Here is a 20093-nt window from a genome sequence, read left to right as displayed (position 1 = left end):
CTGTGATTTCATTAGTAAAGGAAATTCCCAATGAGGAAGCTTCTTCTGCCAAAGCAGGTCAGCAATTTATTCTACTATCTAAGGTCAATATCCCTCACTTGCTCTTTTTTTCTCATTTTTCAACTTTTTTTTATTAAGTTGGCTGCATAAAAGACATTTCTCACATGCAAAATTCTTGTCATGAATAAAGGCAAACAATATATGACAACCATGAGCTGTGCATCACAAAGTAACAATCATTCTGGGAGAAAAAATAAACTGAATTTCTGTACAATGCAACTATAAAAATTAGCAAATAATGTGAAAGACATACACATTTAGAATACAAGCAAATATAACGTAGGCAATTTATGCTTTTGTAAATATTCTTCCATTTCAATTAAATTGATTCATGGGCATATAATTTGGCAGAATAACTACTTACAATTGCTTTAATTTCATCTTCATTAGTGATAAAGAGATGCCTAGAACACTGAGTCATACAGTTAGGTTGATAATAACTATAGCACTTATTTCACAGGGATGCTGTGAAGATATTTCAATAAGAGAAATATTTCAATAAAATGCATTGCAAACCTCAAAGTGCTACACAAATTTGTTACTTTTATCACATGAAGCAATGGGGCATAGTATATAATACATAGTTTGCCACACGTCTAGTTCTAGCAGGATTCAATTTCCACATCTACTACATACAAGCTAAGGACATGTCACTTAACCTCTCTAAAACTGTGGATTGCACAGAAGATATTGAGTTGCATAGATAGAAAGACCTTCCCTATTTGGAAATTTCTTATACCCATAAAATCATTGGACCAGTTGCTATCCCTATTATCATCACTATAATCATCTTAGCATCTATTTCTCTTCAAGTAAATCAACTCCATTTTTAAAATTTATTTTTTAGTTTTATTTACCTTTTACAAAGAAAATAAATCTCATGTGAATTACTCTGGCTGCCCCTCCCTTATTTTTGTACCTGTTTTAGCAATCACTTTTACGTTCATTTCAAAAGATAGTCTCAAGAGTAACTCCTTCAGAAACGAAATTTCTCCAGAAAGAAATGTGTAGAATCTCTTAGATTCAGTGATCTATTACCAAAAAGAATATCCTCTGACTAAGCTAAGACAACACAAACATCTCCAGCAGAGCAGGAACAAAACTGGGATCCAGAGTACATTTATTTTATTCTGTTATTGTTTTTAATTGGCAAATGACTCTTCAATTAAATTCTCATCATCTTCAAGTACCCACTGGTCCTTTTATTGTCATTTTAGGGTATCAGTAAATGCGTTTTGGCCTTTTCAGTGGCACACTGGTAGCTATATGTGGTATTTAACTTGAGCAGATTCTCTCAGTGTTTAGGAACTTAGCCTGAGGTCCTTTTTTATTGCAAACGTAGGCAGAAATTACTATAAACTGTGGCATTGTGGAAAGAAAGAGAGACCTAGAATGTACTTTATTTCCTTGAAAGTATTATTTAAAACAAGAGAAAGAAAGGGGGGATCGGGAGGGTGGGAAATAGAGAGAGAGGGAGAGAGAAAAACAGGGAGGAAGGAAGGAAGGAAGAGAGGGAGGAAGGAAAGGAAGGAAGGAAGGGAAGGAAAGAAGGAAGGAAAAGAAGGAAAGGAAGGAGGGAGGGAAGGAAGGAAAGGAAAGGAAGGAGAGAAGGAAAGGAAGGAGGGAAGGAAGGAAGGAAGGAAGGAAGGAAGGAAGGAAGGAAGGAAGGAAGGAAGGAAGGAAGGAAGGAAGGAAGGAAGGAAGGAAGGAAGGAGGGAAGGAAGGAAGGAGGGAAGGAAGGAAAGGAAAGGAAAGGAAAGGAAGGAAGGAAGGAAGGAAGGAAGGAAGGAAGGAAGGAAGGAAGGAAGGAAGGAAGGAAGGAAGGAAGGAAGGAAGGAAGGAAGGAAGGAAGGAAGGAAGGAAGGAAGGAAGGAAAGAAAAGGAAAGGAAGGAAGGAAGGAAGGAAGGAAAGAAAAGGAAAGGAAGGAAGGAAGGAAGGAAAGAAGGAAGGAAGGAAGGAAGAAGGGAAAGAAGGAAGGAGGGAAGGAAGGAAAGGAAGGAAGGAAGGAGGGAAGGAAGGAAAGGCAAGGAAGGAAGGAAGGAAGGAAGGAAGGAAGGAAGGAAGGAAGGAAGGAAGGAAGGAAGGAAGGAAGGAAGGAAGGAAGGAAGGAAGGAAAGAAAAGGAAAGGAAGGAAGGAAGGAAGGAAAGAAGGAAGGAAGGAAGGAAGAAGGGAAAGAAGGAAGGAGGGAAGGAAGGAAAGGAAGGAAGGAAGGAGGGAAGGAAGGAAGGAAGGAAGGAAGGAAGGAAGGAAGGAAGGAAGGAAGGAAGGAAGGAAGGAGGGAAGGAAGGAGGGAAGGAAGGAAAGGAGGGAGAGAGGGAGGGAGAGAGGGAGGGAAGGGAAAGGAGGGAAGGGAAAGGAGGGAAGGAGGAAGGGAAAGGAGGGAGGAAGGGAGGAAGGGAGGAAGGGAGGAAGGGAGGAAGGGAGAAGGGAGAAAAAGAAAGAAAAAAACTGCATACAATCTGCATGCATGCAGATGTACCTGACTCCTATCCCATTAGGATAGCATGCAAATGATACATGGAGTCTCCTTGATTCTATATATTTCCTTTTGATTTTTTAAATACAATTTTTTTCAATTCAATCATTATTTCAATCATTTTTATGGGATCATGTGAAAATGCATAATACTTTAGAATTAAGGACTTCATTTCTTCTAAAGATTTCCAACACTACTTTATATGTATGACCTTATTTTTCTATCATTAATAGAGGCAAACTGGTAATGGGGAAATAGCACTGTATTTGGAAATAAGTCAACAGGAATTTATTAAGCACTTATCATGTGTGAAATTGTGCTAAGTCCCGGGTCAGAGGACCTGAGTTTGAATCCTTGCTCCCATCACTATTATATAAAGGCCATAATATAAGTCACTTAACTTCTTGGGCCTGTAAACTGAAGGAGTTGGAGAAAGTGACTTCTCTCTCCTAGCTCTGTCTATAGTACTATAGTCCTTACACCATTAATAAGTTATATCCATAAAATTACATTCTACAACAGATACTTTTCCTTTTTTATAGATGACTTTATCAAAGAATTTTTTCCTCTACTTCAGTTAAAAATCTTTAGATGCCTGTACTACAAACATGGGAAATACATTTCCATCAAATTGTATTAATCTGACTACATATAAAGAATTGGTATATATATGTGTGTGTGTGTGTGTGTGTGTGTGTGTGTGTGTGTGTGTATGTATGTGTTATATGAGAGAGAGAGAGAGAGAGAGAGAGAGAGAGAGAGAGAGAGAGAGAGTTTTGTACCTGACAAAACAAAGATTAATTCCTTAAGAATTAAGGCATTCACTACCTATCACTCCAAAACATAGAATATTCAAAAGGGGTTAAAATAAAAAGGTAAAATTGTAAAAAGCTAACTATAATTTATCCAAATCTTTCTCCAATAACAGTGTGCCCCAGAACCATTACTACAATGGCAAATACTTAACAAACTATTTCTCCAGGAAGAAAAATTGTACCTAAGACACACTTTTAAGTTTAATCTTCATTATTAACATTTTCTTCATTATTTTCTTAGATCTAGACAATCACCAAAACAATAATTTGTAACATTTGAAGGTTTTTGAAGTGTAAATGATCATACAGAAACTTTAATAACTGGATCTTATGAACCAGTTGAAGCTGAATTCATTATATACATATATATATATAAACACATAACACATATATATGTGTATATATATATATATATGCATGTATATGTGTGTATATTTATATAGTGCATGTATATATTTGTACATAGCACCCATTACACTATATAGCATTTTCTTATCAGCAGCCCAAGGTTTTTGATTCTCTAGAATGAACATGGAATCTTTCTCCTAAATTAATGAAAGGTGGTTTTATAAGTCTTGGATTGCAAAGTTGGGAATGAATGGAATTAAAGATAAATTATAGTGACTCTATTCACTTACTCAACTAAGCAAATGCTACTTACTAAATAATGTTGGGCTAAGCTATAATATCACTGAAGAGTTCAACAAGGTGGAAACATGACATTTTCTTTCCCCTTGAAGCAAGACATCATACAACCTGTTGGTTTATTGAAACTAGCACAGGGTGTAGAAAGGAGGGGGGATGATATTATTTCAGGAAGGTACCTTTTTTTCATGATCAAAAAGTACAATAAAAAACATTTCAATATATGGGCTAACCAGATTAGTATGAGAAACATCTTTCAATTTTCATTTCTTTTTCATTTGATTTCCTACAAAATAGAAACTTGGTCCATTTCAACATGTACTTTCTTTTGCTGTCAAAAACTTTGAATAGAAATAGAAGCTCTATTTTTTAAGTGACTTACTTCTGCCTTGTGGTTTAGCTTGTCCTTTTGGGTAAATGTGTCTAGAGGTCCTTGGTGATTGATCAAAAAGCAGGTACTTCTGAAGGTCATAATTTCCTGGCTTAAATGGCTCTCTTCCTGCAGCCACCACAGCGCCAGAGCTCAGTATAACTGCCTGTAGGCTGGGCACCTCAAAGAAACAGAAAAGGTCACATCAGCAGAACAATGTGCATTTTGGAAAGTATGAACACAACTACCACACATGATGAATATTTTATTCTCCTTCCCATAGTCATTTTCAATTCTAAACTAAATCTCAGATATGAGATCACGTATGTAAAGAATTTTGTAAACCTAAAATACCATATAAAAATAAAATTTTAATATTATTGTTAGTGTTATTATTGTTGATCCAATCAGCTCAATACATCTCCTAGTTTTATAGAAAATAAGCAAGAATTTATTAAACTTCTAAGGCCATGGGTGAAAGTTCCAGGTGCTTTCAATAATTTTTTTTCTTCTTTGCATCTATGATTTCATCTGTACTTAGAACACCCAGATTGGAAATTCTTATTATCCATCAATTCTTCTATAGCTTTAAACTTGAAGAATTGTCTGGGCCAAGATTAAGTGATGTGTCCATGTGGCCATGTCTGGCTAGTATATGCCAGAGAAAGAACTTGACCCCAGCCCTTCCTGACTCCAAAGCAGATTCTCTATGAAGATAAACTATTTCTCATTATGCAAATAGGAAAGAAATAAATGGCTTGTCCACTCTCCCTGAAGATCCTATGGTATAGCCTGAAAGAGATAACAACATATAAGATGATGTATGTGTCCTCTGCCTCCCATTGTCAACCACAAACCCCAACAAGTATTCAAGGTGTTGCCCATTTTACACCCTACTCTGAGCTAGAGAAAGCTCTAGCTGCTATATAAAATATTCTTCTAGTTATATACTAAAGTCAAAAAAGATACCTATATACACTTTTTATTTGTGGAAGCAAATGGAAACCAAAGATAATTCCACTCCCAAAACACTCAGATTAAATACAACTTCTAGTCCCATTCAACAGCAGCTATTATAGCTTAAATGTTATCAAGATGGTTCCTCCAATTAAAAGTGTTTTCCTTGAGGGCAGGAATGATTTCTTTTTGGAGGGATTGGTGGGAGGGCCCCTTCCCCGTGGCCAAGTACAGTACTAATAAGAGATTTATTAATCCCACGTAATTCATTAAATGATTTATTGATCAAGCATCCTGAAAGCAAAAGAATAAACTACATTTCACTGGTTGGTGACCGTATCACTGAGGAGAAATGGCTTTCTCTCAAATGTATGTTCTTACCTTTCTTCCATCTGTGGTGTACAGCTTCACAACTGGGTATTGCATGAGCTCAGTCAGGTGGTCCAGAAAGGCCTCAAAGTTCTGGGTGATCTTCCTGCTCAGAATTATCGGCTGCCTGGTCCGGGGATCACCATTTTTGAAAACTAAGAGCTTTCTGGGTGTCTGAACCACCGCAGGAAGTTCTCGATGACTCAGGCCAAAGTCCTTTGCCCTGGCCAGCTGTGCAGCTCGGCGACGGGCACTGACAGGCCTACTGCTCTGCCAGGGCAGGGGCTTCTGGCGAGCTTTCTCCAGGTCAATGGGTTTTATTTTTTTCCTGTGGGAACAGATGTATGACCTGCCGTCCTCTAGGTCCTCCAGCTTGGTGATGCTGTGGATACCCCTTGGGGTGCTGATATTCCTGACTCCAAAGGGCAATGGGACCTTCTTCGACAAGTTGTCAAGCAAAGCATCAAAAGTCTTGAAAGAGCGAGGGTTGACAACCATCTGGATCCCACTGAACTGAGGGTCTCCACTCTTATAGAAACTAATTCTTTTGGCCACAACTGGTTGAATGACATTGCAGTGACGAGCATAGGAAAACTGGCCTTCAGATGAAGCTGCATGAATCATTGAAAAGTTAGTGGAAGGAGTTTCACTCATTTTGTTTGGAATCTAGAGAAAAAGAGGAAAAAGAAAATTCAAGCAAATAATAATAATAGCAATAATGAGAGCTAATATTTGTACTCATTTGTTATCTTATTTAATCCTTGCAATTCTATATGGTAGGTCCTCTTCTTCTCATTTTACAGATGAGGAAACTGAGGCACAGAGAAGCTAAGTAACTTATCCAGGATGACACGGCTTTTAAGTGTCTGGGGTAGGATTTTCTCTCAAGTCCACTGCTTTATCTCTTATACCTTGTACTATGACAGTTATATCTCTTCTATTATGATAGTTAAAAGTTGCATAAGGTCCTCCTATCAATAATTTCCAAAACCAAATTTCAGAGAACTGGGAAGCCTTCAGCATATTTCCACTAATTAATAAAAGCATAATTTCTGAACTGAAAAGTGAGCTGTTATGAAGGGATGTATTTGATTCTGGGTTGTATTTTTTGGTTTTATGCTATTTTATTGCATTTTGGATTGTATTAAATCACCTTAATTACTGGTGTTTTAAGAAACAGTGAGCATTCCCCACAGCTTGGAAACAAGGATAAATTCTAAAGAAAAACTGAACCAATTGAATAAATGTAATCAGTATTCTGAAGATGAAAAAAAAAAGTATATTTGTAATTTAAAACTTGCTGTAAATCTGGCCCCAATCACCCACTTAAATAGATCCAAGCTGTTATCTAAGATTCCTTCATATATCTCCAGTGTAATTTGCAAATTTTATCTGCATATTCCTTAGGAAAATGTATTCAAAGATCAGAATAGAAATTAGATGTTTTCTTCCGATGGATGAAAGCAATTATGGTACTTGAGACAATAAAGGCAAAACTGCACAAAGGAGAAGGGGAGGAGAACGTAGAGGATATAGTAGAAGAATTGAGTCAGCAAAATTGAAATCCTTTTTCATCCCTGCTATAAGAAACCCTTATTTGACCTTGAGCAGGTTGCATAATCTCTAATACTTACTCTTCCAACTATAAAATAGAAATGATGAGGTCTTTATCTGTGTCATAATAAAAATATAATAAACCATTCACATTTAGATCATTCATTTAGATTCATATCATCCTTTACTGATAATTTCAATCTGAACAGATTCCTACACAGTGCCCATGTTAATAGGTTCTTTTTCCCCCAGTAGTAGGACTTGGGAGGCATTTTTCTGTTCATATTTAAATTTACATTTATAAATACATCACTGCATCTTCTGTTCCTTTAGCCAGTAGAGAAGGTTTTTGAAATCTAACTAAAAGATATACTTATTATCCTCTGCTGCTAAACTATAATGGAGATTAAGGAGTTAACACTGGTAAATCAGTTGGGATAAATAGGACTCTAAAGAATAATGTGTTAAGCTATTATGTTCTGATACGGGGCAAGCTAAATACTTCCATAAGCAGTGGGTCATCGTATGTCCTCATTTAGTCACACACTTCTCCTATACATTTATAGGAAACAAAGATTATCCAAAAAGAAAGAATAATTCATGCTAATATCAATTCTGCTTTGTACTCTCCTGAGTGCCCTGGCCACGTCTCTAATGGGCTGTACAGCTTTCTCTTCTGCCATGAGAGCTATCACCAATCAATCATTTCTTGCTCTTATCTTGTAATCATCCATTTTTCTTAGTTACAATATGCTTTTCATTCTATAAACTGACAGAATAGCATGATAGAACATAAATTAATTCAATTCAATAGAGGTGATGTACTCACATATTCAGGACACTGTGCTAGGTGCCAATATACTCCCTGTTCTTAAGGCGTTTATACACTAATTGGGGAAGGGTATAACATTAACACAAATGGGAGATGACACCTTAGGGGGAGGGGGGTTAAAAAAATAGAAGGATTTCTATAAACAAAGATGTAAAGGGTGTGTGTCTTTAATGGATAAATGGAGGTGGAAAAGTAGAAAATAAAATCAGGAAGCTGTTCAGAATCCAATTTAGCAAAAAGGCAGGTAAAATATGGCCAGGTGTGGTGGCAAACCTTGTAATCCCTGCTACTGAGGAACACCAAGGCAGATAAAGGGCTTGCAGTTGGGTGTCCTGAGCCAAAGACAATATCTACAATAAATCTGGCACCAATTTGGTGACCACTTGGGAAAAAGGAGTCATCAAGCTGCCTAAGAACAGGAAAAGTAGTCTAGATGGAAAATGGGAAAAGTCAAAGATTTTGTGCCCAGGAATGGCTGCTGCACTGGGTAAGATAGGAAGACCCAGTGTCAAAAAAATAATAATGATAAACATAAAAAAGAGAGTTGCCAAGAAAAATAAAATGTGTAATATTTAATATTTATTTCTATCTATTTTAAGTGATGAATTCTTTGCACTTCAAAATTTATTTAGCTAGCTATGTATATATTTATATCCATACATACATACACATATAAATGTCACATAAATAATATCTCTATCTGTACACATATATGCACAGCCTGATAATTCATGTATTTATTATGTACTCACTTTTGCATAGTTTAATTTTATTGCATATATATAGATATATGCATATATCTATATATATTGTGAATATATATACATACATGGATAAGTGTTTATTTCCCCCTAAACCATCTCCATTCCCATATTTTCTCTTCTATTATAGAGGGCAACACCATCCTCTCAGTTTATCAGGTTCACAACCTAGGAATCATCCTACCTTTCTTACTATCTCTGACTCCTTATAAACAAGTTGTTGCCAAGACTTGTAGATTTTACCTTTGTAACATCTCTTAAATATGTCCCCTTCTCTCCTCTAACACTGCCAAGACTCTTGTACAGTTTCTTATCACCTTACACTAAATTATTGCAATAGCCTACTAGTGAATCAGCCTTCCCCAAGTCTTTCCCCATTCTAATCCATCTTCCATTCAGCCATTAAAATGATTTTCCTAAAGTTAGATGGTATCATTCCATTTCTTAATAAACTCTAGTGGATCCCTATTGTCTCTGGGTTCAAATATAAAAAGTTTTTTTGACACTGAAAGATAATCTAGCCTCCTCCAACCTTTCTGGTAGAATTATACCTTATTCTGAAACACATACTCTTTGGTCCAGTAACACTGGTCTTCTGGTAGTTCCATGATACTCCATCTCACAGGAAATACTCCATTACTTAAATCCAGGCATTTTCTTTGGTTATCCCCCATGTCTGGGATGCTCGCTCTCCTCTCTCTCTGACTTTCTTTAAATCCCAACTAAAATCCCATCTTTACTGGAAGCCTTCTCCACTTGTTCTCATTTCCAGTGCCTTCCCTCAATTATTTCCTATTTTTTCTTCATTTAGCTTGCTTTGTCTCTTCATTAGATTGAAGGATCTTTGGAGGCAGGTACTGACTTTTGCCTCTTTTTTATATCACCAACACTATTAGCCCATATAGTAGACATTTAATAAATGTTTACTGATTCACCTACACAAAGGCAAATGATGATATAATGGCTAAAGAGTGGACTAAAAATGCCTTTGTTCAAATGAGATAATATTTATAAAGCTCTTAGCACTGTGCCTGCCACATAGTAAGTGCTAATAAATGCTTGTTCTCTTCCTCTCCCCCCCTTACCTTTGTTCAAAACATAAGTGAATCATACAAGCTGTATATTGGTTAGTTCTCCCAGATGAAATGACTTAAGACTATAAATCGTTCTACATTGATAAAAAGATTTTGTTTTGTTTCGTTTTGTTTTGTTTTTGCCAGCAATTCTCAATACCACTAAAACAGTAATCTTCTCCAATACACAGAGAACATTTTTTCAAAAAGCCATTTATTTACTATGGTCATTAAAATGGAAGTTTTGACTCCACAAAACATCTTTCAAAAAGCTAAATATCTATCTCTGCCAGATTTTTTATCTCCTTGTAATTCATATGATTAGGCAAATGGCAGACTGTTTAAGATATAAAATTTCATTATTTTTATTAGGGAGTAATAAATTAAAGCAACATATATATATATAGGAAATTTAAAACTGAAAAGAAGATAAGGTCTAGCTAATTATACTCCAAACATTTAATAGAAAAGAAATTGAAAGACTATTTCACGTGTAATAATATGCTAAATGCCTTATTTCCATTCAACTTCATTTGAGCAAACTCAATTTATCTAATTTTTTTCTAAAATATAAAGATTACTAGAATATTTATATTATTCTTTATATTCTCAATGATACCACATTAACATTGCTGGTATACTGCATTCAATTTATTTACCATTTCATAGCATGATAATAGTTTTATATTCAATACAAAGATATAGCAATAGTAAAGTTGAAACTGAAAAAAAAAAAAAAAAACTCCATGAAACTAGCTTAAAAAAAAAAACAACTTACTTCAGAAAAATGAAAGGTATTTCTATACTCACCAGTAATTGAAATCTTGTTTTAAAATTTGTTGAATTTTTGGTTGGGTTGGTTGGTTGGTTTTTTTAAGATTTTCAAGTTGTTTGTTAACGTACATATATTTCATTGGTCATGTAACTAGTTCGTTTTGTGCAATGAAAGAAACACTTTCAAGTTTATTCCAAATGAGTGTCTGCCTAGGGATTAACTCAAGCCAATTAACTTAATCTGAGATGATGCTAATCACCAGTCAGCGCTCATTTTGGTTGGATGGTGATCAAAACCAAATCTGCTGAGTTGCAGGGTTAGTAGTTCAAGTATCTTTCTAATTAGAATTTCTTTTGTATAATTTTTCTGTGATTGTGTCATATTCATAGGAAAGAATGTCTCTAATATACAAGCATTTCTCACCCACTGCTAAAACCTGACAACCCGAAATTCTCATTTCCTTATGTTAAAAAATAATTTCCATTATGCTGCTTAAAGACAAGATGGTTGGCACTTCTTCCATGTAATAAATCCTGAGATAATGTTTGTTCAGAATATTCATTACAAAAAGAAAACATAATACCTAAGCATCTTTTCCCCTTAGTATTCATACTGTTTAATGCTATACATCATTGTAGTTCTAATACAAATGGTTATCAAAGTAAATGGTTTGGTTATTTAATACTGCACAAAATGAAACACCAAGACAGATAAGAGTTTGCTTCTGAAAAAACAGTCCAATTGCACTGCCTTGTTTCATCATAGTGGGATTGGAAGATGTTGCAGGATTTCAGTATCCCCACAGATGGCAACTATTCCCTCTAATGATTACCAGCAGCCTAATCTGATTTGAAGATGCTTTTCCTAATCAGGACTTGAGCAAACTCCTCATCTCTGTTTTGCAAGGCAACTCAAGGGTACCAAGAACAGAATCCCAGTGACAGCCCAATCCTTTAACTCATACATTTTGCCAACTTCTGCCTATTCTGCTACTTTTAAAAAAATCAATCTGTATCCATGGTTTTTTCTGACTTATTATCCTTCAATTCACAAAAGAAAATAAGTCATAACTGTACAATTTTGCCTCAGATGCATATTTTGTAACAAACCATCAATTAAAATTAACAGTATTAATAAAAGTTGTTTTTTCAACCTCTATCAGTAGTTAACCACTTAACTTCAGATAGACATTTCTGGTGACAATAAGTAAATGTTAGTATATGGAGAAAAGCCATATTTATAGAGTATCTTTCTTGGTTGGTTCTGTTTCTGATGCCATTTTCTCTACCTTTACTGTCCTTCTGGATTCCTGACCCTCTACCTGCATTGACTTGTTTTTGATTCCATAACAGCCCTCACTTTAAAAACAGTTTGGCTACTCAGCAGTGCACAAGAATATGAGGGTCACCATAGGCAGACATCCCTTACCAAGCAGATTGTATGAGCTTAGGACAGAAATAGGGCAGAAACTCTGTTGTGCTGTCCATGTGGAATAAGTTCTATATTTCTTCTTTCTTGCCCATGCTGAATCCTAGGACCCTGAAATCTGACCTGCATCAGGAACTTTCTGGGCACCTGTCCATATAGAAGTGGGCTGAAGTCCGGGACATTAAAGCTTGGCCTCCCTACTTAAAACTATCCTCTCTGTTCCCTCATGATTCTGCCTAATAGATAGCAGGCCTGATTTGTCTCCCTATTTGTACAGACCTCTTGGGTTTTTTACTGGTTCCTGTGCTGTGGACTCACTGACACTCTGTTTTCATCAAAAATTGGCATAATAGACCGACATTTTCACTTTGCCCCTGAACACAGACAATGGCAAACTGAGTGGCCTCTATCCAGACTCCCTGAATTCTAGATCACTTAATGACTTGGACTAAGTCAATTTTTATTTTTACTAGATTTGGAGTCAAGAACTGAGGGGAATCAAAACAAGTTACTAAAGTCTCACAACCACAATTTCACCATCTGTAAAATAGGAAAAAAAAGTTGCCTTTTCTCAATCCTTATCCATCTTGACTTCTGACGCTGTCAATCACCCTCTTCTCTTTGGTACTCTGTCCTCTCTAGACTTCTGTGACATTATTCTCACCTGGTTCTCCTCCTACCTGTCTGAGCCCTGGTCAGTCTATTTTGCTGTATTTTCATGTAGAACATGCCTGTTGACCAGGGTTGCCCACCAATATTCTATCCTAAACTTTCTTCTCTTCTCTCTTTAAACTGTTTCAAGTGGTGATCTCATTAGCTATTGTAGATTCAATTATTATTCTATCCAAATTATTCCCAGATCTGTGTATCCAGCCCTAGTTTTTCTTTTGAGCTAAGTCTTATATTACTAATCACCTTTCTAGACACCTTGAGTTATCTGATACACATCTTAAACTGAACATGTCCAAAATACTTTCTTTCTCCCAAAACGTCCTTTCTTCTAACTTCACAATTATTGTCAATAATACAATCATCTTCCCAATAATATAGGTCCCCAATGTCAGCATCATCCTTAACCAATAATCATCCTTAAACCCTTACCCACAGTCATTCCACAAATCTAATTGGTTGTCAAATCTTGTCATTTTTACCTTTACAGATGCCACATATATCCCTTTCTCTCCACTGACATAGCCCTTGCCCTAATTCAAGAACTCATCATCTCATGCTTAAACTACAAGAAACTTCTTTCGAGTCTCCCTCCTCAAGTCTCTCCCCACTGATTCCATCTTCTCAGCTGCCAAAGTGATTTCCCTAAAGTACAACAGTAATCATGTCATTCTTTCTAAAATAAATGTCAAAGGCTCCATTTTATCTCCATGATAAAACACAAAATCCTCTGGCATTTAAAGATCTGTTGTACCACTGGGCCCTTTCCTACCTTCCCAGTTTTCTTACTCTGTACTCCCCTGTAAAACTCAATGACACTGACCTTCAAGCTGTTCCTCTCAATCCTCTGCCTCCCCACCCTACCTTTTCATCCCCTTCCTAAAATGTGAGCCTTCCTGCCTCTAAGCATCTCTACAATGGTGTCCAATTGTTTTCAGTCATGTCTGACTCTTTGTGACCCTATGCAGAGTTTTCTTGACAAACTATTATTTATCACTTCTTTCTTCAGCTCATTTTACAGATGAGGAAACTGAGGTAAACAGGGTTAAGTGACCTGCCCAAGGTCACATAGCTACTAAGTGTCTGAGATTACATATGACCTCAGGTCCTCCAGACTTCAGGTCTGACACTCACTCTATCCACTGCCCCACTAAGATGCCCCAGCTTCTTTCAAAATGTAGCTCAAACCCCATCTTCTGCCAGAGGTCTTTCCCAGACCTCCATTCCCCTCTACACATTTTCCCTCTGAGGTTACCTTTCATTTTCATTATGTATAGTTATTTATATGCATTGTAAGCTGAGAGCAAAAATAGTGTTTTCTTTCTTTGCATCCCCACTGCTTAGCATTTAGTAAATGATTAATAAATGTTTGTTGACTAACTTGTTATATAATACTTTGCACTCCATCAGGTGGTTGTGAGCACCAAATGACATTATATATATGGAGCACATCACAAAACTTAGTCCAATATAAAATGATCCTCACTTTTTATTATCACTGCACCTCCACCAATCCACACTGAACTCAGCAAAAAGAAGTGGTTAATACTGTTTCTGGTACCTTGCAATTTGGGTCTGAAAACTTGAGCCTCTCTCCAGCCTGGATTTCTGTCTACCTTTCCCAGTGCCAACCTTTTACCTATCTGATTCTACTTAGCTTCTGCCCACATTTTATAATGATACCTGAAAAACACAGATGCTCATGAAAATCAAATAGCAAGATACTAAAAGGAGGCAGAACCCTCCTGACACAATAAAACCCAGGAGACTATTCAGGGAAAGGTAGAATTTAGAACTAGGTGAGATCTTACACTTCATCTATTCCAAACTCAATATTTTTTGAAGGAGAAATAGAGAAACAGAAAGAATAGAGAACGAGACAAACATATAAAGACTCTTTTTTAATAATAGCTTTTTTAGTTTCAAAATACTTGCAAAGATAGTTTTCAACATTCTCCCTTGCAAAAACTGTATTCCAAATTTTTCTCCCTTCCTTTCCTTCACCCTCCTCTCCTAAACAGCAAGTAATCCAGATTAGATTAAACATGTACAATTCTTCTAAACATTTCCACATCTATCATGCTGCACAAGAAAAATCAGATCAAAAAGGGGAAAAATGGAAAAGAAAAAAGTAAGCAAATAACAACAACAAAAAAAAGGTGAAAATACTATATTGTGACCCACATTCAGTCCTCAGGTTCACTTTCCGGATGCATGTGCTTTTCTCCATCACAAGTCTATTGAAATGGAACTGAATTACCTCATTGTTGAAAAGAACCAAGTCTATCACAATTGATCCTTCCATAATCTTGTTGTTGCTATGTGCAATGTTTAGAGACATATTTTTCAAAATATATGTATGTATATTTATATACATATGTATGTATATATACATGCACACAGTTTTTTATTAATTACTTAGGACAAGTGATAGCTATGATGTGATTTCATTTGTGTCAGTAATAGTCATGTGTGTAATATTCTACTGACACTAAAATGTTTCAGAACAACTAAACTTGGTAAGATAAAAGTAGACTGGATGGAGGGGAGGGGGGAAGAAATAATTTTTATAGCACCTGCTATGTGCCGGACACTATATAAAGCACTTCATAAATAGTCTCGTTTGATTCTCACAATAAGCCTGTGAGGAAAGTTCTATTGGATTTTCATTTTCATAGTTAAGGAAATTAAGGTAGAAAAATGTTAAGTGGCTTGCCTAAGTTCACCCAGTTAGCATCTGAAGCCAAATTTGAGCTCACATCTGCCTGACTCCAGGCCCAGCATTATATCCACTGTGTCACCCTAACTTCCTCACCTACAGTTCTCTATGAGCAGCATGCTGGATTTTATGTAATACATTATTTTCACTGATGTCTTTTAATATGCTTTAATTTCTATCATTTTAAAGAAGTTATTACTCCAAGGAAACAAACAAAAGTTGTCAGTCTTGAAGAGCATACTTCAATGACTGTTAGAGATACTGCAGCAGCAGATGGCGAAGGGAAGTCAAGCATTTAAAGGATCATTCAAGCCCATAACAAAACAAGATTAATCACACCAAAATAAAAGGCAAGTGTACTCAAAAATAAAAGTCAATACCAAGAACTGACAAACCACTGCTGTCCAAGTAAATTCTCAGTAAAAAATGGCAAATGAAGAATTTGATTCTCTACAATGAGAACCTAGACTTCTTGATGTTAAAAAATAGTGGGGAGGGGGGAGGTGATCAAGGAGGCAGGGAACAGTTGCTAGCTGTTTCTATGAAGAAAAAACACCCACAATAAATAAATACAAAATCTGATAAATTAAAGATTAGGAAAATAATGTGGTTTTAGTCATGAAAATCATTTTTTAATTCAAAATTTTATAAAAATTATTATCAGAATAGTCAAGTAAGGTTGTAAGATCTAAATATTTCCATCATACTATAAAATATCCCCTCAAAAAAGTTGGAGAGACTTTATTTCCAGGGACTTCCAGTGGAAGTCTTATCCTTTCATGAAGTCTGATAAATCTATTGACATATCAAGAAATTATAATGTTCCACAACTATAAAAATTTCCAAATGGAAATGAAATACAGCAACATGACTTTGCAACATGCTACACATCAGTCAGTTTTTTAAAAATCAGTCTCCCTTAGTTTTCTTTCCAACTTAACTGATCTCCAGTCTCCTTTTCTGAAATTTCATCTTATACCAAATAAGTCCAAGTGTACCACACTTGTCCCTTTATAGTATTTTAGTTAGTGAGCTCATGAGCCTCTATGGGTTTAATTATCATCTCTATGCTTGGGGATTCTCAAATCTATTCAAATCAAGTCATCAACTTCTATGTGTTTTAATTTTTTCAACTATAAAATGGGAATAATAATAGCACTTATACCTCAGGGTTTGGGGAGGATCAAATGAGATATTTGTATTTAGCCCAGCACCTGGCACATACTAGGTATTTATTGAATGTTTGCTTCTTTCCTAAAAGGGTCCAACATCCCATTCTTTAGAAAGGGCTTTGGATTTGTTCTTTAGCTCCAAATATTCAGTGGTCTTTTTTTTTTTTTACTCACTCCAAAATCTGAATATACATCAGAATTTGCTACTGCCACTTTAGTACAATATTTTTCTTAGTCTTCACCACAAAGCCTTTTTTCTATTTATTTAAGGAATACTTCATTAACTCTGATAGTTTGATATACAAAGAGGAATTTGACTAGCAGTCTGATCATTCAATGGATTCTGAATCCAATAAATCATTTTAGTCTACATCTGCCCCTTTTTTACACTGATTAAAATATAAACCTTCTGACTTTCAATTCAATCATCTTTCCACTACAAAATAATTTAAGAAAATTTTGTTGCATAAGGAACTTTTTGAAATACATGGATCATCAAACATGGCTTAGAAACATTTTAGTGAAACTCACTAAATGTCATGGTGGGCAGCTAGGTTGTATAATGATTAGAATGTCAGGCCTGGAGTCAGGAAGATTCATTTTCCTGAGTTCAAATCTGGTCTCAAATATTTACTAGCTGGGCAAGTCACTTAACCCTATTTGTCTCAAGTTTCCTCATCTGTAAAATGAGCTAGAGAAAAAAAAAAAAAATAGAAAGCCACTCCAGTATTTTTGCCAAGAAAACCCCAAATGGAATCCCTGAGTCAAACATGACTTAAAAATACTGAGCAACAACAAGATTTTCACGCTGTTGGCATTTGTTATCATGGGTTTTTATCAGGAGAATCGAGGCAGAACTTGTTTCCCAGTTTATTTTGACTAATCATCTTTTCCTCCAAAGTGATTTGCAATTTTTTTTTCTATCTCCAGGCAAATATGTAAGTGTTGAAATAATGCTGGATTTGGAGTCAAAAAATCCCAAATCTGTTACTTCCTAGCTCCTTGGCCCTCAATTTTCTCATTTAAAAAATATGCAAATTAGACTAATTGAGTTCCAAGGTCTCTCCTAGCTCTTAAAGGTCCATGATTCTAAAAATGCATATCCACCTACTTTATGAGCTCAAATAGATTGTATTTCATCTCTATCATTCCCTTAGCTCCCAGCAAGTGTTCTATACATACTAGGAGATGGATTAATATTTATTGGGTCTATTTTCAAGATGGATATAAATAGAATAAGCCTATAGGTGAGTCACTCTGTCTAGAGATTAACACTCAGATTATTATCATTAGATAATAATCTGTTTTTCAGACCCCTTTGGCACTCTGCTGAAGCCTATGCACTGCTTTAAATAATGTTTTTTAAATGTATAAAATAATATATGTAAGATTACAAAGGAAAAACCATTATATTGAAATGCATAGAAAATATACATTTTGACCCAGCTATACTACTATTAGGTCTATATCCCAAAAAGACCAAAAAAAAAGGTCCTATATGTAAAAATCTAGTATAGTAAAAGGAAGGAAATATAAACATTTATCAAGCACTTATCAGGAATAAGGAACTGTGTTAAGTATTTTTTTAAATGCCATCTCATTTGATCCTTATAACAACCCTTATAGGTGCTATTACTATCTTCATTTTATGATTGAGGAAACTGTGGCCAAAAAAGGTTAAATAACTTGATTACAATAATAGAGTTAATAAATATCTGAAATTATATTTCATCTCAGGTTTTCCAAACTCCTAGTCCAATATTCTATCTACTAGCAGTTTCTGGTACAGGAAAAAAAAAATTGGAAACTAAGACAATGCTCATCATTTTTGGAATGCCTAAAGAAATTACCACATGTCAAAGTAATGGAATATTATTGTGCTGTAAGAAATGAGGGAAAGGATTTCAAAGAAATATGGAAAGAATTTAATGAATTGATACAGTGTGAAGTGAATAGAACCAAAGGAAAAATCTTATAACCAGTATTATAAAACCTAACAATTTTTAACACTTCTATGAAATGATGGGAAATGAAATTAACAGAACCAGAGGAACAATTTATATAATACTAACAACACTCCAAAAATAAATATTTCTGAAAGTCATAAAAATTCTAAACAATGCAATGACCATTGTTTTTCTTTTTCTTTCCCCTAATGGGATAGAAGTGAGTAGAAAATTTTTTTTTCCATTTCCACTCCTTTAAAAAATTGAATTTAAAAAAGGAAATATAGACTTTAAAACATATTCATGAGGCCCCAAATTGAATACCTTGATTAATTCTGCACCTTCACTTTCCAGACTGTTAAATTAAAATTCAGTCAGATTAAACAACTTGCTTGAGATCCAGGATGTGAATTCAAGAGTTCTGACAACCCATGCTGCTTCACACCACAGATAAAGTACAGTTCTTTACTATTATTTATTCTAAAAACTATACCATAATCATCTACTTAAAAATAAGGGAGATATTTTTATCTGAATGTGTTACAAATATTTACACTTTCTTTTCTGCTTAATTTACTTTGTAAGATGAGGATTTTTAAAGATTTGGTTTCTCTTTGTTTTTTTGTTTGTTTTTAGTGAAGTGGCTAAAATCATACATCCTATAAACTTGCCATTTCATTTCATCATGTAAATGACTTATTGGTTATTCAATTTAGCTATGAAAAAGTAGAATTTCTAATTTTGCTAATCTTATTTGATGAACATATCTAACTGGAATTCCATTAATCATAATATATATTTCAATTAAAAAAAAAAAACATTGTCTACTATAGGCTATTACAAAATACCAGGGTTTAAGATTTGCAACATAATGATGAATATCTGCGTCAGCAAAATATACTTACCATATCTCCAGGCTTTGATCGATAATCAGATATTGATTTCAAAGAAGTCAAGGAGTAAAGCCTGCATGAACAAAGCAGGAAACAAAAGAATAAAGTTGATTAGGGTTAGTAAATCTTCCCAGTTTACTCTATATTTTAGTATAGAGGAAGAACTACTAGATTTTGATTCAGAACAGATTTTGAATCATCAAAGAATCAAACTTTGAATCATAACTATGATTAACATAACTATGAAAGCATAACATACCTAGGAAAAATCATTTTCTCTCTGGACTTCAGTTTCCTTAAATATAAAGTGACTAGATTACCTTACCACCTTATCACTCTAACTTCCATAATCTTTTAACTCCTCCCAACCATCATAAGAACCATAAATTCACACATCTCAAGCAGGTACTGGAGATCCTGAAGCATCCTCTGCATCTTCAATGAATGCTATAAATTCTTCAATTTACAAATGACTTCTTTCATATGGAACTTTTAAGAAATAAAAAGAAAAGTGAATTTTTTCTATTCATATTCTCTGAAAAGAGCAAAAAATAAACTCTTTCTAATAATCAGACTA

At 35.0% G+C, this 20093-nt stretch overlaps 1 protein-coding gene across 3 annotated transcripts in view; it reads right to left on the bottom strand.

Moving 5' to 3' along the window:
• LOC141549101 (lipoxygenase homology domain-containing protein 1-like) overlaps positions 1-20093 on the bottom strand; it is a 598160-nt gene that overhangs the window by 510099 nt on the left and 67968 nt on the right. For all 3 annotated transcript variants that reach the window (XM_074278423.1, XM_074278432.1, XM_074278441.1), the window contains exons 2-4: positions 19529-19589; positions 5707-6360; positions 4381-4549 (exon numbers count right to left, since the gene is read on the bottom strand). In XM_074278423.1, the coding sequence (XP_074134524.1) occupies positions 4381-4549; positions 5707-6360; positions 19529-19589 (884 nt within the window). The remainder of the gene's footprint in view (positions 1-4380; positions 4550-5706; positions 6361-19528; positions 19590-20093) is intronic.

Source organism: Sminthopsis crassicaudata, chromosome 1 (assembly GCF_048593235.1).
Source record: "Sminthopsis crassicaudata isolate SCR6 chromosome 1, ASM4859323v1, whole genome shotgun sequence".
In the NCBI taxonomy this organism is placed as follows: domain Eukaryota; kingdom Metazoa; phylum Chordata; class Mammalia; order Dasyuromorphia; family Dasyuridae; genus Sminthopsis; species Sminthopsis crassicaudata.
This window is presented reverse-complemented; position numbering and strand designations above follow the sequence as displayed.